This window comes from Caretta caretta, chromosome 6, assembly GCF_965140235.1.
Source record: "Caretta caretta isolate rCarCar2 chromosome 6, rCarCar1.hap1, whole genome shotgun sequence".
Classification (NCBI taxonomy): domain Eukaryota; kingdom Metazoa; phylum Chordata; order Testudines; family Cheloniidae; genus Caretta; species Caretta caretta.
Genome location: NC_134211.1, coordinates 109,551,339 through 109,576,038, shown reverse-complemented (window position 1 = coordinate 109,576,038; position 24,700 = coordinate 109,551,339). Strand labels below are relative to the sequence as shown.

At 44.9% G+C, this 24,700-nt stretch overlaps 2 protein-coding genes across 3 annotated transcripts in view; one reads left to right on the top strand and one right to left on the bottom strand.

Moving 5' to 3' along the window:
• Positions 1–24,700, bottom strand: part of PPP2R5C (protein phosphatase 2 regulatory subunit B'gamma) — a 374,584-nt gene that overhangs the window by 292,597 nt on the left and 57,287 nt on the right. For both annotated transcript variants that reach the window (XM_048853964.2, XM_048853965.2), the window contains exon 2: positions 17,469–17,591. In XM_048853964.2, the coding sequence (XP_048709921.1) occupies positions 17,469–17,494 (26 nt within the window). In that variant the 5' untranslated portion in view covers positions 17,495–17,591. The remainder of the gene's footprint in view (positions 1–17,468; positions 17,592–24,700) is intronic.
• LOC142072366 (uncharacterized) lies at positions 21,388–23,497 on the top strand. Its single transcript, XM_075129029.1, has 2 exons — positions 21,388–22,276; positions 22,865–23,497. The coding sequence occupies exons 1-2, from the start codon at positions 21,697–21,699 to the stop codon at positions 23,404–23,406; spliced, it is 1,122 nt and encodes a 373-aa protein (XP_074985130.1). The 5' UTR covers positions 21,388–21,696; the 3' UTR covers positions 23,407–23,497.

Genomic DNA, 24,700 nt, shown 5'->3' with positions numbered 1-24,700 from the left:
GAATAATATATGTATAAAGCTAGAAATGTTGAATATTAAATGTAAAGAAAATCAAATTCTCTTAAGTCCACCCCAAAAAGGGCAGCTGTTTGAAATGCTTGCTTACTGCAAACAAAACCTGGACTTAATATGTACTGAGGGAACATTTTCACAAATGATGATGTATTTGGAGAAACTGACATTTTCTTCATTATCTAATTTTAATTGGTGTTGTGCACCAGTTGAGCCAAAAACAAATGGAAAAACAACAACAAACCTCAGGAATTGAAATAGCAGCATAATAACTTAAATGGTGAAAGTGAAAGTCACTCAGAGGTAAAGGCTCTGAATTCATCCTTAGCTCACCCCTCTGCTGCTGCATGCTCTCACTGCTTCCATCCTGCATTAATACTGGTTTAACAATTCCTGACATCGGGCTGCCAATGGAAGCAGCTGTCCCTTTTCAGCAGGAAAATAACTGCCAGCAGCAGGCTCAGAGAGGCTGATTTTAATTAAAATTCTGATTTCAAATACAATTCAGTTTGTTGTCAATGGCCAAAGGAGTTTTTCAGGATGGGATCTAACGGGACACCAGAATAGGAACCACATTTGTTTAATAATCTCTGGGCCCTACTGTCCCTACATGAGGGACAGATCCTCAATGGGTGTAAATTGTCAGATTGTCAATTTACAGCCACTGAGGATTTGCCTACAGGTGATTAGAAATCTATATTTAAAACATAATATTCTTTAATTGACTAAAGTGCCTTTTCAGATCATGCAACAAGTTTACAGTAAAATTGTTTTGCTATTCATCATATTTTTGTTATTAAAGATTATTAGTACAGACTGGTATTTCAGCATGCTTTATTTCTACAATCAGGACTATGCAGCCATATAAAATCCATTGTAAACCTATTTTTTTTTAACGTACAGTAGATCCCAATTAAATCTTGTCCCTGCCACACATCTCTCCAGGGTACGGCCAGTGAGGTAGTGGAATAGGACCTGATTCAAAGACCACTGAAGTCAATGGGACATTTTCCTTTTATTTCTGTGGTGGATCAGGCCTTAGTACAGTTCTGCAGGGCAAGGAGCATCTCACAGAATTGTGTCATGTATGTCTTCGTCTGCCCCATTCTGTCTGGGATCCAAGGCAAGTGGATCAGTGACTATGATATATCCTAATCCCTTTGGATTCATTGGCAAAATTACTGTTGATTTCAAGATGGAGCATAATTGGGCCTGATTCTGTCCACACTTGCTAGTGGGCATAGCACTTATTACTGACTGAGTCCTATTGATTTAAATGGGTTTCAGAATGTTGATTAAGCCCTAAGTATGATACAGGACTTGGGCTGAACTGTGGTGATACAGTCTACCAGCACTTGTCTGAAGTTGCTATCTTGGACTCTACACTCTTAGCGTTCATTATAACCCCCTTCTTCCTCCCAAACAGTGTAAAACTCTAGCTTTTATGTTTGTGAAGAAAATCTGGAAAGTGTGAACCAAGTATAACTGATGCAGTGATGTGTCTGAGGACAGCCAGGAATGACAGCTCTGAGTGGAGTGACCTGCCTCAGTCATCTTGATGAGATGTTATGTCATGCCCAATGATGATTTAAATATCAATACGTTTAATCATTTCATTCTTCATGTAAGAAGGGGAGGGAGGGTCACAGATTTGCACAATTTATTGAGTTACCTCTTGTTTTGGTGCCAAAGTGGGTGGCATTAGAGAGAGACTCATCACTTATTTCCTGCTCTCCCCTCCCTTGCATGAAGAAGGAGCTAAGCCCAAGGGGTCTAGCAGAGCACATTCAAGTCCCATCAGGAGGGAGACAAGCTCAAGGAGCCCTGTAGAGCTGAGAAACACTGTAAGAATCAGCAGGACTTGAACCTGGACTAGGTAACCAACATCCCCAAACTGCACCTGGCAGCAGCTATAACCTTGCCACTCCCTGTGACCCACAAGATGCAGAGATTTCACTCCACAGGAAGTTCTGTCTCAAGTGATTCAACTGACAGTTGTCTTAGTGATCCCTGATTGGCTCCTTATTAATGTATAAGCCCATGGAGCATACCAGGAAGTGTCTAGGCACCAATATGGATCTCTATATAGCTGCCATGACCAGTCTGCTTCTGAACTCTCAGTACTGATATCAGTTCTGACTGTGACTCCTAATTGAGCCCCAGAACCCCGACACTGGCCTTGATACTTGGTATTGACCCTCAGTCTAATTCCTGATTCTGACTTTGCCTTTGAGCTTCAACTTGACTCTTGACACTGATACCAGCTCTGACCCTTTGCTTCAGTTCCTGGTTCCCAAGGTCCTGCTACTAGTCCTGTCTACCTTCACCCAGGATCCTGACAAAGGTACACAATCATATTTGGAACAGCTGTATTATCTCCTTTGAGCAGCCTCTCATGTTGGTGATCCGTATGGGTGCTGCTTCTTTTGTGGGTGGAACTTGGGAAAGTACTACCACCACCAATTATCCTCTCTCCCCCAGTTCAACTCGTGGCAAATAGATGGTGAAAGCAGAACACTTGACAGAGGGAGGCAGTGCTGATACCATAATTTTATGAAGCTATTCTGAGGAAATCTGAAACTTGCTCAGATTTCTAATCATTCAGGGAAGGGCTCTATCAAAGATCTCCACTCTACACTGCTTCTAAGAGGTCTCCGGTTAAAGATTTCCTTTGGTTTGGATATAGTGGGCTATTTTTTCTCTGGGACGCGGGGGGAAGATGATGTAATTGATTAAACTCCTTTGACACCAGCTATGGTACAGAAGTACACCAAAATTACCCATTATGAATCTTGTCATGACATACTGTACTGAAATAAATGCTTCCACTACCAATCATGGGAATTGGGAAGATTAATTTACATTGCTCCTTCTGAAAGGTTTGCACCAGATCTAGTACTAACTTTTATCCCACACCAAGTACTTTGTTACATTTGAGCAATGTTGACTCTGTTATTTCCTTACACTAAAAGCAAGAAATCATAAGCAAGGCAACAAAGATATAGACCACTCACATCCAGTGCAATGCCAGTTTCAAAGTGTTATCTGGCAGCTGTGATGACACTCCTCAACTAGTAACTCTCTCTAACACTCTCACTTTCAGTTTAACCATATCATTGACTTCAGTATCTGTCATAAATATAAAGGGAAGGGTAAACCCCTTTGAAATCCCTCCTGGCCAGGGGAAAGCTCCTCTCACCTGTAAAGGGTTAAGAAGCTAAAGGTAACCTCGCTGGCACCTGACCAAAATGACCAATGAGGAGACAAGATACTTTCAAAAGCGGGGACGAGGGAGAGGAACAAAGGGTCTGTGTCTGTCTGTGTGCTGCTCTTGCCAGAGACAGAACAGGAATGGAGTCTTAGAACTTTTAGTAAGTAATCTAGCTAGGTATGTGTTAGATTATGATTTCTTTAAATGGCTGAGAAAAGAATTGTGCTGAATAGAATAACTATTTCTGTCTGTATATCTTTTTTGTAACTTAAGGTTTTGCCTAGAGGGGTTCTCTATGTTTTGAATCTAATTACCCTGTAAGATATCTACCATCCTGATTTTACAGGGGGGATTTCTTTATTTCTATTTACTTCTATTTTTTTATTAAAAGTCTTCTTGTAAAAACTGAATGCTTTTTCATTGTTCTCAGATCCAAGGGTTTGGGTCTGTGGTCACCTATGCAAATTGGTGAGGCTTTTTATCCAACATTTCCCAGGAAAGGGGGGGTGCAAGTGTTGGGAGGATTGTCCATTGTTCTTAAGATCCAAGGGTCTGGGTCTGTAGTCACCTAGGCAAATTGGTGAGGCTTTTTACCAAACCTTGTCCAGGAAGTGGGGTGCAAGGTTTTGGGAAGTATTTTGGGGGGACAGACGCGTCCAAACAGCTCTTCCCCAGTAACCAGTAATTGTTTGGTGGTGGTAGCGGCCATTCCAAGGATAACGGGTGTAATATTTTGTACCTTGGGGAAGTTTTGACCTAAGCTGGTAAAGATAAGCTTAGGAGGTTTTTCATGCAGGTCCCCACATCTGTACCCTAGAGTTCAGAGTGGGGGAGGAACCTTGACATGGTGGCACAGTGGTGGGATTAACCTGAAATCATTTGAGATCCAGTTGAGATTTTTTGAACTAGAAATACAGAGTTTAAAAAGGAAATTTTTTTTTCTTTGGAAAGAAAGTCCAGAAAGCAGCTTTGAAACTTTGGCCAAGCAGAGACAAAAGGGGATTATCTTGTGAATTGCAGGTTTTTTTGCCTGGAGGCAGGGTACTTAACTCCTGCAGGGAAATTCACAGTCTTCCAACCCATTGTTTTTTTTTTTTTTTTTTTCTTTTCTTCCTAAAAGTAAATAGGGGGTGTGTGTTCTACCCATTTGCTTTTTCTTTGGGCTGGGTAAGCAGGTTTCCAAGCAGTTGGAGGTTTTTTGCTTTAATTTGGGCCCAGAGCAGAGACAAGGGAATTGTCTTTTTCTGTAGGCTGACAATCACTATCAGAGAATAGGTATTCTATTGCAGCACAGCAAAATTTTACAGCCAAGTTTTGTTTGTTTATTTCTAAACCTCGGGGGTAAAGTTAGTTAAAAACAGAGAGGTTAGAATGACCAAATCCTCAGCTCGACTACAGCTGGAATTAGCCAAATTTCAGGCTGAGGAAAAACAAAGGGAACATGAAAGACAGATAGAACTCATGCGGCTGAAGAAGGAACAAGAAAGGGAGACAGCGAGAGAAGCAGAACAACACCAAGCGGCTGCTCACAGGAGAGCTATGGAAGCAAGGGACAAAGAACTGGAGGAGAAGGAAAAAGAGAGGAAGTATGTGGAGGAGATGGAGAAGATAAAGGCTCAGCAGAATATCCCAACAAACCCTAGTAATCCTTCTCCAAGTACCACTTCCCATCCCAGAAAGTTCCCCACCTACAAGGCAGGCGATGATACTGAGGCCTTCCTAGAAAACTTCGAAAGGGCCTGCCTTGGGTACAACATCTCTGCTGACCAATACATGGTAGAGCTGAGGCCGCAGCTCAGTGGACCCTTAGCTGAGGTGGCAGCTGAAATGCCTAAAGAACACATGAACAAGTATGAACTGTTTAAATCCAAGGCGAGAGTCAGAATGGGGATAACACCCGAGCAGTCTCGTCGGAGGTTCAGAGCCCTAAGGTGGAAACCAGACATGTCATTTACCCGACATGCCTACCACATTGTGAAACATTGGGATGCCTGGATATCAGGAGCAAGTGTTGAATCTCCAGTAAATTTGCCCTTCCTAATGCAAATGGAACAATTCTTAGAGGGTGTTCCTGAGGAAATAGAAAGATACATCCTAGATGGGAAACCCAAAACTGTAATTGAGGCAGGAGAGATTGGAGCCAGATGGGTGGAGGTGGCAGAGAAGAAGAAAACTGGTCGCAGTTGGAGCGGAGACCAGAAGGGACCACCCCAGACCACACCTTATTACCGGGGGCCGCCCAAAGCCCCACCTACCTCCCAAAGAACCCTCCAGACCCCTTATCGTCCCACCACCCCGTTCTCCAGCAGCCCTCCTCGCCCCAGTGACCCGTCAGCTGGACGATGTTTTAAATGTAACGAGCTGGGGCATGTAAAGGCCAACTGCCCCAAGAACCCCAACAGATTACAGTTCATTGCACCGGAATCACACCAGAGGTCCACAGGCCCAGATACCTCCCAGATACCCTTGGAGCGGAGGGAAACTGTGAGTGTGGGCGGGAAGAAGGTCACCGCGTGGAGGGACACCGGAGCACAAGTGTCAGCTATCCATGCTTCCTTAGTGGACCCCAATTTAATCAACCCAGAGATCCAAGTGACAATTCAACCCTTCAAGTCCAACTCTTTCAATTTGCCTACAGCCAAGTTACCTGTCCAGTACAAGGGCTGGTCAGGAATGTGGACTTTTGCAGTCTATGATGATTATCCCATCCCCATGCTGTTGGGGGAGGACTTGGCCAATCATGTGAAGCAGGCCAAGAGGGTGGGAATGGTCACCCGCAGCCAGGCTAAACAAGCCGTGAGGCCTAGCTCTGTTCCGGAAACTTCTATCAGGACCCAGTCAGAGGTGATGGACCCGGACCCCAGGCCAATGTCTGCAACAGCAGTAGTGGATCCAGTCCCAGAGACCCAGACGGAACCAGTCCTAGAACCGGAACCAGCCGAACAACCAACACCAGACCCCGTGTCAGCACTGAATCCAGTACTTGCAACCTCAACACCAGAAGGCCCCACCGAACCTGAACTGGCAGCAGCCGATAACCCTACACAAGAGGCTCAGCCGGAGCCTGAATCCCAACATAGTGCACCAGCGGAGAGCGGTTCACAGTCAACAGAAACAGCTCCATCCCCTATATCGCTTCCAGAGGGACCAAGCCTAGGTCCACAATCCCATGAGGAACTGATGTCTCCAGCATCAAGGGAACAGTTCCAGACCGAACAGGAAGCAGATGAAAGCCTCCAGAGAGCTTGGACGGCGGCACGGAGCAACCCACCGCCTCTCAGCTCTTCTAATCGATCCAGGTTTGTTGTAGAAAGAGGACTTTTATACAAGGAAACTCTTTCTGGTGGACACCAGGAAGACTGGCATCCTCAGAGACAGTTGGTAGTTCCAACTAAATACCGGGCCAAGCTCTTGAGCTTAGCCCATGATCACCCTAGTGGCCATGCTGGGGTGAACAGGACCAAAGACCGTTTGGGGGGGTCATTCCACTGGGAGGGAATGGGCAAGGATGTTTCTACCTATGTCCAGTCTTGTGAGGTGTGCCAAAGAGTGGGAAAACCCCAAGACCAGGTCAAAGCCCCTCTCCAGCCACTCCCCATCATTGAAGTTCCATTTCAGCGAGTAGCTGTGGATATTCTGGGTCCTTTTCCGAAAAAGACACCCAGAGGAAAGCAGTACATACTGACTTTCATGGATTTTGCCACCCGATGGCCGGAAGCAGTAGCTCTAAGCAACACCAGGGCTAAAGGTGTGTGCCAGGCACTAGCAGACATTTTTGCCAGGGTAGGTTGGCCCTCCGACATCCTCACCGATGCAGGGACTAATTTCCTGTCAGGAACTATGAAAAACCTTTGGGAAGCTCATGGGGTAAATCACTTGGTTGCCACTCCTTACCATCATCAAACAAATGGCATGGTGGAGAAGTTTAATGGAACTTTGGGGGCCATGATACGTAAATTCGTAAATGAGCACTCCAATGATTGGGACCTAGTGTTGCAGCAGTTGCTCTTTGCCTACAGAGCTGTACCACATCCCAGTTTAGGGTTTTCCCCATTTGAACTTGTATATGGCCGTGAGGTTAAGGGGCCATTGCAGTTGGTGAAGCAGCAATGGGAGGGATTTACACCTTCTCCAGGAACTAACATTCTGGACTTTGTAACCAACCTACAAAACACCCTCCGAACCTCTTTAGCCCTTGCTAGGGAAAACTTACAGGATGCTCAAAAAGAACAAAAAGCCTGGTATGATAAACATGCCAGAGAGCGTTCCTTCAAAGTAGGAGACCAGGTCATGGTCTTAAAGGCGCTCCAGGCCCATAAAATGGAAGCATCGTGGGAAGGGCCATTCACGGTCCAGGAGCGCCTGGGAGCTGTTAATTATCTCATAGCATTCCCCACCTCCAACCGAAAGCCTAAGGTGTACCATATTAATTCTCTAAAGCCCTTTTATTCCAGAGAATTAAAGGTTTGTCAGTTTACAGCCCAGGGAGGAGACGACGCTGAGTGGCCCAAAGGTGTCTACTACGAAGGGAAATGTGGTGGTGGTGTGGAAGAGGTGAACCTCTCCATGACCCTTGGGCGTATGCAGCGACAGCAGATCCAGGAGCTGTGCACTAGCTACGCGCCAACGTTCTCAGCCACCCCAGGACTGACTGAACGGGCATACCACTCCATTGACACAGGTAATGCTCACCCAATTAGGGTTCAACCTTACCGGGTGTCTCCTCAAGCTAAAACTGCTATAGAACGGGAGATCCAGGATATGTTACAGATGGGTGTAATCCGCCCCTCTGAAAGTGCATGGGCATCTCCAGTGGTTCTAGTTCCCAAACCAGATGGGGAAATACGTTTTTGCGTGGACTACCGTAAGCTAAATGCTGTAACTCGCCCAGACAACTATCCCATGCCACGCACAGATGAACTATTAGAGAAACTGGGACGGGCCCAGTTCATCTCTACCTTGGACTTAACCAAGGGGTACTGGCAGGTACCGCTAGATGAATCTGCCAAGGAAAGGTCAGCCTTCATCACACATCTCGGGCTGTATGAATTTAATGTACTCCCTTTCGGGCTGCGAAATGCACCCGCCACTTTCCAAAGACTTGTAGATGGTCTCCTAGCGGGATTAGGAGAATATGCAGTCGCCTACCTTGACGACGTGGCCATATTTTCGGATTCCTGGGCAGACCACCTGGAACATCTACAAAAAGTCCTTGAGCGCATAAGGGAGGCAGGACTAACTGTTAAGGCTAAGAAGTGTCAAATAGGCCTAAACAGAGTGACTTACCTTGGACACCAGGTGGGTCAAGGAACTATCAGCCCCCTACAGGCCAAAGTGGATGCTATCCAAAAGTGGCCTGTCCCAAAGTCAAAGAAACAGGTTCAATCCTTCTTAGGCTTGGCCGGTTATTACAGACGCTTTGTACCGCACTACAGCCAAATCGCTGCCCCACTGACAGACCTAACCAAAAAGAAACAGCCAAATGCTGTTCAGTGGACCGGAAAGTGTCAGAAGGCCTTTAACAAGCTTAAAGCGACACTCATGTCTGACCCTGTACTAAGGGCCCCAGACTTTGACAAACCGTTCCTAGTAACCACAGATGCATCCGAGCGTGGTGTGGGAGCAGTTTTAATGCAGAAAGGACCTGATCAAGAATTCCACCCTGTAGTGTTTCTCAGCAAAAAACTGTCTGAGAGGGAAAGCAACTGGTCAGTCACTGAAAAAGAATGTTATGCCATTGTCTACGCTCTGGAAAAGCTACGCCCATATGTTTGGGGACGGCGTTTCCACCTGCAAACTGACCATGCTGCACTAAAGTGGCTTCACACCGTCAAAGAAACTAACAAAAAACTTCTTCGGTGGAGTTTAGCTCTCCAAGATTTTGATTTCGACATCCAACACATCTCAGGAGCTTCTAACAAAGTGGCTGATGCACTCTCCCGTGAAAGTTTCCCAGAATCAACTGGTTAAAATCGTCCTTGAGATGTGGAAAATATTGTTAGTCTTTATGTACTTGGTAGTATATTTAGAGATGCATGTGTCTCATTAACTCTGTTGTTCCTAGAGCTCCAGGAAGAAATCCCAGCCAGTGTTTCACCCTAGCTGAGATTTGGGGGGCGTGTCATAAATATAAAGGGAAGGGTAAACCCCTTTGAAATCCCTCCTGGCCAGGGGAAAGCTCCTCTCACCTGTAAAGGGTTAAGAAGCTAAAGGTAACCTCGCTGGCACCTGACCAAAATGACCAATGAGGAGACAAGATACTTTCAAAAGCGGGGACGAGGGAGAGGAACAAAGGGTCTGTGTCTGTCTGTGTGCTGCTCTTGCCAGAGACAGAACAGGAATGGAGTCTTAGAACTTTTAGTAAGTAATCTAGCTAGGTATGTGTTAGATTATGATTTCTTTAAATGGCTGAGAAAAGAATTGTGCTGAATAGAATAACTATTTCTGTCTGTATATCTTTTTTGTAACTTAAGGTTTTGCCTAGAGGGGTTCTCTATGTTTTGAATCTAATTACCCTGTAAGATATCTACCATCCTGATTTTACAGGGGGGATTTCTTTATTTCTATTTACTTCTATTTTTTTATTAAAAGTCTTCTTGTAAAAACTGAATGCTTTTTCATTGTTCTCAGATCCAAGGGTTTGGGTCTGTGGTCACCTATGCAAATTGGTGAGGCTTTTTATCCAACATTTCCCAGGAAAGGGGGGGTGCAAGTGTTGGGAGGATTGTCCATTGTTCTTAAGATCCAAGGGTCTGGGTCTGTAGTCACCTAGGCAAATTGGTGAGGCTTTTTACCAAACCTTGTCCAGGAAGTGGGGTGCAAGGTTTTGGGAAGTATTTTGGGGGGACAGACGCGTCCAAACAGCTCTTCCCCAGTAACCAGTAATTGTTTGGTGGTGGTAGCGGCCATTCCAAGGATAACGGGTGTAATATTTTGTACCTTGGGGAAGTTTTGACCTAAGCTGGTAAAGATAAGCTTAGGAGGTTTTTCATGCAGGTCCCCACATCTGTACCCTAGAGTTCAGAGTGGGGGAGGAACCTTGACAGTATCCAACCCAAATAACTGGAAAATCCCATGGCAGCACTCACCCTTGATTTCAAGTGGTTAACTTGCTGCTTTGTTGTATAACATACTATTAGTAAACATATGAATCTGTATGCATCTGTACAATTCAGTGGGTAAGATTTAATTTAGTAGTGTACACTGTGCAGTTGACATTTTGAGGAAGTCAATAGTAAGTACGTGGTAGAAACTTGTGTTTTTGAATAGGTAAGAAGTTTTGAATTCTTTCTCTAGTGTATGTTACGTAGAGGTGTCGGCTAGTAATTTTAAGTTGATAATTGTCATTAAAAGATTAAACAACATAACACTGGAATGCAGGGGTTAAGGTTGAATGTCACAATGTGATTTTCAGCTCTTTGTGTGCATTAATGGTGATGGTATTGTTGGATTGAAAGGGAGATTACTCGTCCGCACCATGTAAGCTCAGTTTTGTTGGCTAGTGTGTGGGTGAAACCAATCCAACTGTGCCTCTCTGATGTGGGAAAGATTGAGAAGTGCTGGACACTCAGCCCCTGCTTTTCTCTCTGTGTCTGGGGAGATTATGCAGACAGGAGTGTGGGGGAGTGTGATTTTAACTTCCTCTTATGCTCCTGTGTGACCGTGTAACGGTTGGCCATGATCTGGCCCATTGTTAGGCTGAAAGTGCCAAAAACATGAACAGAAGTACAACGTGTAACTTTTATCTTTAATAAACCAAATATTTTTTCAATGAGGAAAATACAGCACATTACATACGCTTACATTAGATAAAATATTTAATGTGACTCACTAGTACAGTACAACCTTGATCATCCGAATGTCATGGGAGACACTGAGTAAGCCCCAGCAGTCAAGGTTTTGACTAAGAGTGGAATTTTCAAGGCAATACATGCTGGGGGAGTTGACCTTGTTTTGGATTACAGGAAGTCTTGAATCAGAAAGGTTTGAATTAATTGAGCCTGTGTTGTGAATATTGTCAAAGATTGCTGAAATGAACGCACCAAAGTCAAACAATAATGTTCTTCAGTGTATATCTTTTCAGAAGAGTTCATGTTTTTTTTAAAAGAATTCATTGTTGTAAAGCATATTCACTTTCTGTGATTTCTTTCTTCATTTGGGCTGCCTGTGGTTCATTACTGATTATTGACATACTGTATAGCTTCAGTACCATCTGAATCTATATCTTCTAATCTTGTTACACATTCCTCTGCTCATATTCAATACATTTTCCACAGCTGAGCTTTGCCATACTGTGCTGTCAGTGGGCTTCTACTGTGATCTGTAGGGGGAGACCATAAGGGACAGGAAGATAGCTCATTCTTCAAGTGGATGCAGTCCTTGGCCTCTTTGCTGACTCCTGCCAAGTGTTATAGTTGTGTTGGTTGTTTCTGTCATGTACACTTGCTGACTAGGGACTTCACTGAGATGGTCAATGCATGTCACTCCATAGCCACATGTAGTATTGAATTTTGATTGTTACTAATGTGACACAATACAAACTAGTGATCCAGAGGTGCATTTGCTTTTGTAAACAGTGATGTCATCCATTAGAGAATGGTTTCTATTTTACTGTGTCTTAATACATTGCCATTTAATTAAAAGTGGTCAAGAGGAATAGCCACACAGATTGTGTAATCTTGCCATTTAATTTTTGTCTACATCCATTTTAGTACATTCACTTGTCCATTATCTGCCCACTTATTATTTAGGGACCCTTCTCCCATTGAATTTCAAAAAGTTTTGAGCACCAATCTTCCCAAGGCTCCTTTGAAAATCTACCCTTAATTATAACAATTTATTATTGTTCATGATTTCATTTTGGTAGTGCCTGAGGACCCTAAGCAGGGATTATGTCCGTGTTATGATAGGCACTGAACAAATGACCATAAGACAATAAGCCCCTATCCCAGAAAGCTAACAATCTAGGATTCACACTCTTGCAATAGGTGACTAAACTGACATGATGTAGGGAGAACAAGGTAACAGTAAAGTTTTATAATTTGGTGCTTTCTAACAAATGCTTTCTGGTGAAATCTGAATTAGGAAAGTATATTTTTTCTGTGTTTTAGATATTTCTTATTCACTGACATTAGTCCTATTCAGAAAACAAGAATTTTTTTTTTGCTCAGAAAGATCAGAATAGCCATTTATTAGAGAGAAATTACGTAACAACAGAAAGCACATAACAATGGGGAAAATGTTTTGATAAAACATCAGTTTGGGCATGAAAATATTTTTGGTTATTGGACTCCACCAGTTTTACAGTAAGCAAAAATTTCAGTTTACACTGTTGTCAACCCAAGGCCATAAAACTAGGAGTGTGAGATGTTATCTTCTGCCAGTTAAGTAAGTTCATGATGCATAAGTTATTGCAAAAAGTAGGGTCCTGACTCCTAAACCAGCTCCTTTTGAAGTGGTATTGTAATTCTTCTTGAGCCTGTCCTGCATATTTGTACGTTTCAGTGGATTAACTCTTAGCAGAATTTACACTGATTTAATGAAAATGAAATATTGATGTAAAAAAATCCTTACATCTGCTATTGGAATATTGACTCATTGATATCAAAACAGCCCATACAGAGACTGACCAGTTTAAACACAGATTTGGTGCCTAATCGATCCTGTAGGATAGTTTAAAAAGACTTAAAAAAATAAGTGTATTCTAGGTTCAAGCATGAACATCAAACATATTGAGCAGCATTGTCTAATCCAGGGGTGGGCAAGCTTTTTGGCCCGAGGGCCACAGCGGGGTTGCAAAACTGTATGGATGGCTGGGTAGCGAAGGCTGTGCCTCCTGAAACACCCTGGCCCCCGCCCCCTATCCTTCCCCTCCCACTTCCTGCCCCCTGACTGCCCCCCTCAGAACCCCCCATCCAACCCCCCCCTTGTCCCCTGACACCCTGCCCAGGACCTCCCCCATCCAACCCCCCCTGCTCCTTGTCCCCAACCGCCCACTTCCGGAACGTCCCACCCCTAACCGCCCCCCTGGTACCCCACCCCCTATCCAACCCCCCCTTCTCCCTGGCCCCTGACTGCCCTGGCCCCTATCCACACCCCCGGCCCCTGACAGGCCCCCCGGGACTCCCACGCCTATTCAACCTCCCTGTTCCCCATCCCCTGACTGCCCCCCAGGACCCCCTGCTCGTTATCCAACCCCCCTCTCCCTGCCCCCTTACCATGCCAGTCAGAGCGGCAGGAGCTAGCAGTCTTGCTGCCTGGCTGGAGCCAGCCGCGCTGCTCAGCAGAAGCGGCAGGCCAGAGCGCTGGCGGTGCGGCAAGCTGAGGCTGTGGGGAAGGGGGGACAGCGGGGGAGGAGCCAGGGGCTACCCTCCCCGTCCGGGAGTTCAAGGGCCGGCCAGGACAGTCCCATGGGCCGGATGTGGCCCACGGGCCGTAGTTTGCCCACCCCTGGTCTAATAGCTGGAACAGAGGATTGAGTCTCAAACAACCTGAGTCCTACTGGCACCTCTGCTATTGTCTTGCACTGTGACCTTTGGCAAGTCACTAAATTGCTTTGTGCCTCGGTTTACCCTTCTGCAAAATATCACTGAATGCTAAAGTTTATGTACATGAAAACAGTACATTTCAGTGAGTAGTAGACATACAGCTCAGCTTTATGAATTTCATCAAAGCCAGAAAGGAATTTGGAAACTGGAGTGGTTCTGTTTCACAGGGTGGGGTCCTGGGTGTGGAGAGTCTGCAAAGAAGTCAGTGCCATCTTTATGTCATGGGCTCTGGTCCCTCCACCCTAATGCAGAGGGTTTATTTGAGGATGTTCAGGGGATATGACTATTGACTTCACAACTACATAGATCCACTGACTAGTCTATCTATGGTATTTATATGCCCCCCATTAATGTATTATCTAAGCACCTCACAATCTTTAATGTATTTATCCTCACAGCACCTCAGTGAGATAGGGTAGTGCCATCATTTAAATTTGACAGGTGGGGAAACTGAGGCACAGAGCAGCTGAGTGACTTTCCCAAGGTCACACAGGAAGTCTGTGGCAGTGCAGGGAATTGAGGCCAGGTCTCCTAAATCCTAAGCTAGTGCCCTAGCCACTGCACCAGACAGAATGGTTTGGCAGCCATGGCGATTATTGGAAGCCCTGGGTTTGGAGTAGTGTCCGATGAGCAGCTTCATTGCTACTCTGCAGCCTCTGAGGACATGGTTTCCCAGGAGCCTTGCAGAACTCGTGAGCAAACAGCCATGTGGGTGTAATATTTATGAGATGGTTATTGCTATAAAATCTGCTTGTTCTAGGGCTCCTACCTGCTACATTAGACTGGGCATAAAAGGGTGAAAATGGACGGAGAAATGGGATAGGTCATCTGGATTCTGCTAATTAACATTCCTTCTTAGAAAATAAAACTTTTGAAACTTTCCTGGAAATGGTAATTTACGATTTGCCACAAAGACCCACAGGGGATGCTGCAACCTACACATACTTACAAGTGTGGTTATTACCATGCAATTCTTTATGAGTAATTGCCAGAGCAACATTCAGCCACCCAGTCATACATACAATGCAACAGTGTGTTTGGGAAGAAAGACTCAATTAGAGGCCAAAGATTATAAAGATTTATTACCAATATTTGGGAAAAAGTTCTGACATCAGGGAAAAAGCAAATTGAGCAAGAAAAGGGGAGGGGAAGTAATGGATTCCACAGAAAGAAAAGCTCTCTCAGGGTCTGATCCAAAGCCCATAGAAGTCCGTGAGAATCTTTCTATTGGTATCAATGGGCTTTGGGTCAGGCCCTAAGAGAACAGAGACACTTTATCCTATACCCTTCCCTACTGCCCCTACCTGAATTCACACACTGCAGCTTGTTCATGACCAGCATCATCATTATAATTATTAAAAGAAAAAATTTGGCCAAAATGTTCGAACGTGCTTGCCTCGACTTAGGTATCCAGATCTAGGCACCTAAATAAGTGGCTTGATTTTTCAGGGGGGCTGAGCCCCTGCAGTTCCCAGTGAGGTCAGCCACTTCTTGTAAATGTTCATAACTGAACTATTCTGCCCTTAACTTTCTAAGACCATTTTTGTCTTCAACTTGTTAATGCACATATGAATCATGCGGCGTTTTGATTGATGCCTGTGTCTTGCATATCCTGTCCCAACACACTCATTTCTTTTAAACATAATGACTTGTCTAGGTTCCCTAGGTTAGATCTGCTGTAAATAGTGCTTGTTGTTTCTTTTAAGTAGCTATTAAATAGTTCAGGAGCTCTTAAACCTTGCCAAAGAATACTTGTGTAAGCAGAGTCAGGATGAGCTCTACCCTGACATCTGGTGGTGAGTCATGTGGGTTGTGGAAAAGAACTTCAGGGGCTGATCTCATTTGCATAGGCACACCCACCCTGCCTAGATGGTCACTTTGGTTGCTGTAGGAGCCCCAGTTTCTCTGTTATTGGGGCAGGAATAAACTGTTATTATCCTGATTATGTGAATCAAGGACCGTGGAACTGTACTTGGCCTTTTGTTATGATGGAGGGACTCACCATCAACTAAGCAGCACTCGCTAGGCAAGGGTCATGGGTTCCAACACCCAGTGAATAGAGAGGTACCTGGGGTTAAGTATTAATATTTGGTGGTATGGGCCCCTTGGTGAGGGCCTTACATATGAATTGTACTTCTTCCTCTTTCCACTATGGAATATCAGAGTGAATTTTGATTCCATTAGGAGTCTAGTTACAGGCTGCTGAGCTGAATTCACTTTAGGTTAAAGGTGCACCAGCACTGAGGCTCCCCTACTACAAGCTGAAATCACAAAAGACCTAAACTTACTGAGAGCTGAAATCATTGAGTGTTGTGTTAAGTAGGGGGGGAGCCTGAAGATATATTGTGGAGCAGTTTGCGGGACGGCTGGCAGAGCAGAGCGGCTCTTGGAGCAGAGCAGTTTGCAGGATGGCTGGCAGATCAGAGTGGCTGGTGGAGCAGAGCAGTTTGTTGGATGCCTGGAGCAGCTCATGGGGGCAGCTGGCAGAGAGGAGCCCCATGGAGAGGTGGGGCAATCAGCTTTGGACCACGTAAGGTGCCCTTTAAACCCCACCCCCCATCTCCACCCAGGTTGGGAGGTGGAACTCTGCAGATAAACTTTTGAACTCTGGGGCTGCCCTGACCCGGGACAGAGACTTTTGGGTAGTTGGACTTTTGGGACTTTGGGTGATTTTGGGTTGCTGGACTCAAGAACCAAAGGGAAAGGACATGCCCCAATTTGCTTGGAGTGGGTTTTTTGCTCATGGGTTTGCTCATATGAATCCTCTTGGTGGTGTTTCCCCAACATAATGCCACATTGTTTCTCTCTGTTATTAAAAGGTTTTTTGCTACACTCAGACTCTGTGCTTGCGAGAGGGGAAGTATTGCCTCTTGGAGGCGCCCACCGGGGGTGGTATATATTTGTCCCAGGTCACTGGGTGGGGGCTCAAGCCGGTTTTGCATTGTGTTATTAGAATGGAACCCCTAGATACTGAACCCGGCCCTTGTTGCTGCCAACTCTGATGGGCAGAAGGGTTACACTTGGAATAAAAATAGTGCATAAACATAACTGGAAATGAGGTTATAGGACTGTGTTTGATTGTGTGAATCAAATTGGGTGTTGTGCTTAGGGTCAAAAGGGGCTGCACAGAATGTCAGGCAGGGTCCTTAGTGACCTATCCCTATTATCATTTGGGTTCTCCGTTTGAAACTATTCATCTTACATTTGCAGTAATAAAAAATTGCTTTCCAACTGCAAGTAGTGGGGTTTAGATTAACTCAGCCTGCAATGATAGTACCATTGTTTCAGTGTGCAAACTTGATTTTTTTTTTCACTAGGCACTAGGAAAGGTCACTTGCATTAATACCAGACATAGGGGAGAGGGGAAGCAAAAGAACAATTAGGGTATTCCTAATTTCAGTACTATTGAACCAAGTTAAAATCCACAATTAAGCCTGACACGTGGTCTAAACCCTCTCTGGTGGCTATTAGGGAACATGTGATATGGAAGGTCACCTGCAGTTTGAATAGCTGTGAAATAATCATGCACTGTAGATTGCATTAGGACTTGTCAATATAGGTCTGATACAAATCCCATTGAAGATTGTGGGGATTTTTCCTTTGATCCCAATGTGCTTTGGATCAGGCTCTCATTTCTTAAGGACCAGTTAACACAAGGTTGTTTAACATGATGGACCAAAGAGAAAAATTGGTCTTACCTGACAATTTCTGTTCTTGGAGCCATCCGGCACAGCGGGCTTGTTCATATCTATGGAGGTACTGGAGACTGTTGGAATTCAGCCATCAGCCAACCCTTCAGGATTTGCTCCAGCAAGTTCTGCCTACACACAGAGAAAGTATGGTGGTTGAAGCATCCGCTGTTTGCAATGTCTCTATTGCAATGTAGTTTGTTTGCTTAGCAGCAAGCCTTAATGTTTGGAAGCTCATTTAGTTTTGTTGCTTTGGGGAACCAAAAGGCAAACCTTTTATTTATGTAAATTATTTTTTTAAAATTTGACATCTCAGCCACACCCAGCCTCAGGGTGGTGAGGCCCTCAGAGAGGATTACGAAGTCAGGCGGAAAAGGTGAATGTAAGCTCATTTGGGCAGAGACTGTCCCCTCCTGTGTGTGTGTAGAGCAGCTAGCACCATGGGGCCCTGATGTTGGTTGGTGCCTTGAGGAATTATCACAATACAAATAAATAATAATAAAACCCCTATTTCAAGTGCCCAATCCAAAAACCACTGAAATCAACGGAAAGATTTCCCCTGAAGGATGAATAGGGATCTGCCTCGCTATAACCCTAGATTGAAGAAAACACATGGCACTTCTGCTCTCACACATAAGAGACTCAAGATCTATCCACATTAAGAGCAGCTGTAGGGTAAAGTCGGTTTCCCCTCTACCCTCTCCAGGTGAATGGCTCAGCTGTAGGGGGTCTGCTGAGGTCCCTGCTATTGTTTCCCGACACATGCTGTGACTTGCTCTGAGACAGAAGCCCATTAAATGGAAGCTTGGGTGGATGTGGCGAGTCTGAAATAGAAGAAGCGCTAGTACTGATATGGGAATCTTCATAAACAGCCTTGGCATCGCTGACAATTTGTAAAGAAGACACCCGTACTGAATGTGGTTCTAACATATGTAACTTTGAGGACAGTTCTGTGGCTGGCGTGAAGTGGCATGTTGAAGATAAACATCTATCAAGTCCATAGATGACAGGAAGCCCTCCAGTAAAATGTTAGTAAGACTGATGAGGAAAACGTTAATTTGAATTTGGGTTTGTGATATGCTTGGGTAAGGACTTCAAATGCAACACTTTCCCCCTCAGTCTTTTTGGGATCACAAAGATGATCAAGAATCCTCCAGCTGAAGGATTTGCTCGATTGTTCCTATCTATAATGGCCATCTGGCTGCCTTCTTCATGGCTTAATGCTGGGAATTGGACAAAGCTTGGCATTGGGAACCAGTTTAACATGATTTCCTTCCTGAAGCATTTCTAGGCACCTTTCATGAATCTGAGCACTTCTGGCTTGATTAAAGATGGTCTCCTCCTTGCATCCTGGGACTAATTCTGATCTTTCACCAGTCTGAACTCTTTTGACATTGGTGCAGCTTAGACTGTGTAAAACCAGAATCAGCAGCTTTGATTCTGGACATTGTGAGGCTCATGTGATAGTCACACACTTCTTCTGTTAGAGGAACCTTTTTTAGAGAGAAGGTTCTTTCTGAACTTCCCCCTCTGGCAAAGCTATTCCTTGACTGGTTTCTTGCACTGGATCCATTTCATCTGTTGGACCTATCCATGAACAAAGAGAACTTTGTTGAATTGCTTGAAGAGTTTATTTTTCTTAGTCTGAGGCTTGGAAGATGGGAGCATTTTGCCACTTCTTTATTCAGCCCTTCAGTATGTGGACTACACCCTACATATTTGGAGGATACTAGTAAGTTTTACCCTGATACTCTGCTTCTTTTCATGCTGGAAGCCAGAACTGCCTTCTGCTTGCCAAATTAGAAGCAATTGCCTGTGCATAAAATCTGTGAGAGTCCATTGATGCATCTGCCATAAAGGCTCAGGCCAGGGTAACCTTATTCAGCAGTGGCTTTCTCTTTGTGTTTCATGTTTACTGCTCTTTCCACTCTCCAAGTTCCACTCTCGAGAGGGACATTTAGTTGTTGTTTGGAGTTGTATAACGCATACTCATCAAAGAATCTTTAGGCACGTGTTCAAAATGTGTTGACTGACCACGACAGCTACTACTACTTAGAACTTAGCAGCTTTTATGTGAGGTCTTGAAATGCTTTATGATGTTAGCTATTGTGATCTCCTCTTGGAGATGTGGAAACTGAGTCACAGAAGAGTTAGGCCACAGAGCAGGCCAGTAGCAATTTCAAGACTAAAAACTAGATCTCCTAAAACTTCTGACTAAAAAACTGCTGACGCCTGTCAACTACTTTAACCACTAGCCCATGCTGCCTTCCATGTGACATGACAGTCTATATAGCACATAATAAGTGCAATACTTTCCTCAGATACCTGAATCAAAGAACTTTTATAGCATAAAATGCTTCATAATATTTCAATGACTGGAAAATATGGCCATTACACAGAGATGCCCTTGATTGATAGTTTCATCCACTTCATGTGCATGGTGCTGCCCCCTCCACAGCAAGGGACAGCACCATATTGTAGGATCTCTGGACAGGATAATAATAGAGACTAGCTCCATTTTATCATCCAGTGGATAAGTGTGAATTTAGGGATTCTTTAATAGTTGTACTATTGGTACAACAAACTAAGAGCTGTGAGAGAAGTACTTTGGGGTTCATGTACTGTCTCATAACTGTCTTCAGTTCTACACGCTAAAGTAGTATTTAATCCCTGGCGTGACCTTATTGAACTCAGTTGAATTTCATCAAGGATGTATTTATCCCAGCATTTTGTAATGATCTTTGTGAAATGTTTTGGTACAGAGCATTGCACAGATAAAAGAACCAACATTCATAACCAGCAAAATTCCATGTTTTTTTGTAAGGAAGTGTCTATTAGAGATGGTTATTGCTGGAATATTCTGATATTAAAACCCTGCAAATTGTTTACCAATTCTTTCTGTCCTTACTCGGGTAAAACTCATCACTGGTGCTGGTGGGAGTCTTGCCTGGCTAAGAGTTGAGTAAAGGCTGCAGGATTTGGCAGTGTGTTGTTTGCCTTGTGCTGCAAAAGTTCAGTTAGTTTGTTTCTGGCAAGCAATGTGAGCAGTTTTGATGGCTTTTTTATTGTATTTAATTATAATGATAAACTGGGGCAGTGATTTGCAATCACATTTGGGAGCATTACAAACACAATTCTAAGGAAAAAATGTTTCCTTTTATATTACAAAACACATCGATAGTGGAGTGGGTTGTCTGAGGCAAAATTCCTGATATATTATACTCTAAATCTTGAAGCTTTTAAAATATTATTTTTTATTCTGTGGGAGTGGACTGTGATTTTTACTATCCACAAAAACTGTAATGGCAAGAAAATAAAAATGTTAGCACAAACTCGGAATACAACAGTGCTTTCTTATACATTTGCATGTGAAATCAAAGTCAAAACATGCTTTTCAGTATTAAAAAATCACATAGTTCAGAGGATAAGTGGAGGATATAGTAGGGAGAACAGAAATGATATCCCTGGTACAATTATATGCCTTGATTTATTTAATGCTCACTTCATTATCCAGGGCACATACTAAACTGGTGTTAAGGCCACACTGAATAACTTATGCTGTACTAGGGTTCAAGTACATTTTTAATCCAAGCTCAATTAAAAATTGTACAAGGGTCAATTGAACAAGACTGTGAGCTCCTTGGGGAAAGGACTGTCCAGTAAGCACCTATTGGCATTTTATCTGAGAGTGGATGGATGTGATGGTCCTAACCAAATTTTGCTGAGAACTTTGACAACTGCCAAGTTTTTTCTATCCGCTGTTGGGATCTATCTTAATTTGTTTTTTCTAATCTATAATTATTTTTAAATTTGGAGCGATGGATTGAGTTAATTTACACCAAAACTGGAAAAGAAATTACTGGAAATTACACACACACTTAGCCCTGGTCTACACTAGGACTTTAGATCGAATTTAGCAGCGTTAAATCGATTTAAACCTGCACCCGTCCACACAATGAAGCCCTTTATTTCGACTTAAAGGGCTCTTAAAATCGATTTCCTTACTCCACCCCTGACAAGTGGATTAGCGCTTAAATCGACGTTGCCGGCTCGAATTTGGGGTACTGTGGACACAATTCGATGGTATTGGCCTCCGGGAGCTATCCCAGAGTGCTCCATTCTGACCGCTCTGGACAGCGCTCTCAACTCAGATGCACTGGCCAGGTAGACAGGAAAAGAACCGCGAACTTTTGAATCTCATTTCCTGTTTGGCCAGCGTGGCAAGCTGCAGGTGACCATGCAGAGCTCATCAGCAGAGGTGACCATGATGGAGTCCCAGAATCGCAAAAGAGCTCCAGCATGGACCGAACGGGAGGTACGGGATCTGATCGCTGTTTGGGGAGAGGAATCCGTGCTATCAGAACTCCGTTCCAGTTTTCGAAATGCCAAAACCTTTCTGAAAATCTCCCAGGGCATGAAGGACAGAGGCCATAACAGGGACCCGAAGCAGTGCCGCGTGAAACTGAAGGAGCTGAGGCAAGCCTACCAGAAAACCAGAGAGGCGAACAGCCGCTCTGGGTCAGAGCCCCAAACATGCCGCTTCTATGATGAGCTGCATGCCATTTTAGGGGGTTCAGCCACCACTACCCCAGCCGTGTTGTTTGACTCCTTCAATGGAGATGGAGGCAATACGGAAGTAGGTTTTGGGGACGAAGAAGATGATGATGAGGAGGTTGTAGATAGCTCACAGCAAGCAAGTGGAGAAACCGGTTTTCCCGACAGCCAGGAACTGTTTCTCACCCTAGACCTGGAGCCAGTACCCCCCGAACCCACCCAAGGCTGCCTCCTGGACCCAGCAGGCGGAGAAGGGACCTCTGGTGAGTGTACCTTTTAAAATGCTATACATGGTTTAAAAGCAAGCATGTGAAAGGATTACTTTGCCCTGGCATTTGCGGTTCTCCTAGATGTAGTCCTAAAGCCTTTGCAAAAGGTTTCTGGAGAGGGCAGCCTTATTTCGTCCTTCATGGTAGGACACTTTACCACTCCAGGCCAGTAACACGTACTCGGGAATCACTGTAGAACAAAGCATTGCAGTGTATGTTTGCTGGCATTCAACCAAAATCCGTTCTTTATCTCTCTGTGTTATCCTCAGGAGAGTGAGATATAATTCATGGTCACCTGGTTGAAATAGAGTGCTTTTCTTCAGGGGACACTCAGAGGAGCCCATTCCTGCTGGGCTGTTTGCCTGTGGCTAAACAGAAATGTTCCCCGCTGTTAGCCACAGGGAGGGGAGAAGGTTGAGGGGGTAGTCACGCGGTGGGAGGAGGCAAAATGCGACCTTGTAACGAAAGCACATGTGCTATGTATGTAATGTTAACAGCAAGGTTTACCCTGAAAGAGTGTAGCGACTGTTTTATAAAATGTGTCTTTTTAAATACCGCTGTCCCTTTTTTTTTCTCCACCAGCTGCATGTGTTTCAATGATCACAGTATCTTCTCCTTCCCAGAGGCTAGTGAAGCTTAGAAAGAAAAAAAAACGCACTCGCGATGAAATGTTCTCCGAGCTCATGCTGTCCTCCCACACTGACAGAGCACAGACGAATGCGTGGAGGCAAATAATGTCAGAGTGCAGGAAAGCACAAAATGACCGGGAGGAGAGGTGGCGGGCTGAAGAGAGTAAGTGGCGGGCTGAAGAGAGTAAGTGGCGGGCTGAAGACAGGGCTGAAGCTCAAATGTGGCGGCAGCGTGATGAGAGGAGGCAGGATTCAATGCTGAGGCTGCTGCAGGACCAAACCAGTATGCTCCAGTGTATGGTTGAGCTGCAGCAAAGGCAGCTGGAGCACAGACTGCCACTGCTGCCCCTCTGTAACCAACCGCCCTCCTCCCCAAGTTCCATAGTCTCCACACCCAGACGCCCAAGAACGCGGTGGGGGGGCCTCCGGCCAACCAGCCACTCCACCACAGAGGATTGCCCAAAAAAAAGAAGGCTGTCATTCAATAAATTTTAAAGTTGTAAACTTTTAAAGTGCTGTGCTTAAAGTGCTGTGCGGCATTTTCCTTCCCTCCTCCACCACCCCTCCTGGGATACCTTGGTAGTCATCCCCCTATTTGTGTGATGAATGAATAACGAATGCATGACTGTGAAGCAGAAATGACTTTATTGCCTCTGCAAGCAATGATTAAAGGGAGGAGGGGAGGGTGGTTAGCTTACAGGGAAGTAGAGTGAACCAAGGGGCGGGGGGTTTCATCAAGGAGAAACAAACAGAACTTTCACACCGTAGCCTGGCCAGTCATGAAACTGGTTTTCAAAGCTTCTCTGATGCGTACCGCGCCCTCCTGTGCTCTTCTAACAGCCCTGGTGTCTGGCTGCGCGTAACCAGCAGCTAGGCGATTTGCCTCAACCTCCCACCCCGCCATAAACGTCTCCCCCTTACTCTCACAGATATTGTGGAGCACACAGCAAGCAGTAATAACAGTGGGAATATTGGTTTCGCTGAGGTCTAAGCGAGTCAGTAAACTGCGCCAGCGCGCCTTTAAACGTCCAAATGCACATTCTACCACCATTCTGCACTTGCTCAGCCTGTAGTTGAACAGCTCCTGACTACTGTCCAGGCTGCCTGTGTACGGCTTCGTGAGCCATGGCATTAAGGGGTAGGCTGGGTCCCCAAGGATACATATAGGCATTTCAACATCCCCAACAGTTATTTTCTGGTCTGGGAATAAAGTCCCTTCCTGCAGCTTTTGAAACAGACCAGAGTTCCTGAAGATGCGAGCATCATGCACCTTTCCCGGCCATCCCACGTTGATGTTGGTGAAACGTCCCTTGTGATCCACCAGAGCTTGCAGCACTATCGAAAAGTACCCCTTGCGGTTTATGTACTCGGCGGCTTGGTGCTCCGGTGCCAAGATAGGGATATGGGTTCCGTCTATAGCCCCACCACAGTTAGGGAATCCCATTGCAGCAAAGCCATCCACTATGACCTGCACATTTCCCAGGGTCACTACCCTTGATGTCAGCAGATCTTTGATTGCGTGGGCTACTTGCATCACAGCAGCCCCCACAGTAGATTTGCCCACTCCAAATTGATTCCCAACTGACCGGTAGCTGTCTGGCGTTGCAAGCTTCCACAGGGCTATCGCCACTCGCTTCTCAACTGTGAGGGCTGCTCTCATCTTGGTATTCATGCGCTTCAGGGCAGGGGAAAGCAAGTCACAAAGTTCCATGAAAGTGCCCCTACGCATGCGAAAGTTTCGCAGCCACTGGGAATCGTCCCAGACCTGCAACACTATGCGGTCCCACCA

What these genes read in the sequence shown, in the direction of transcription:
- LOC142072366 (XM_075129029.1), top strand. Translation starts at nt 21,697, where the DNA reads ATGCAGAGCTCATCAGCAGAGGTGACCATGATGGAGTCCCAGAATCGC. An exon ending in AGGCGGAGAAGGGACCTCTG is followed by an intron (nt 22,277 to 22,864) that starts GTGAGTGTACCT and finishes TTTCTCCACCAG; the next exon opens with CTGCATGTGTTTCAATGATC.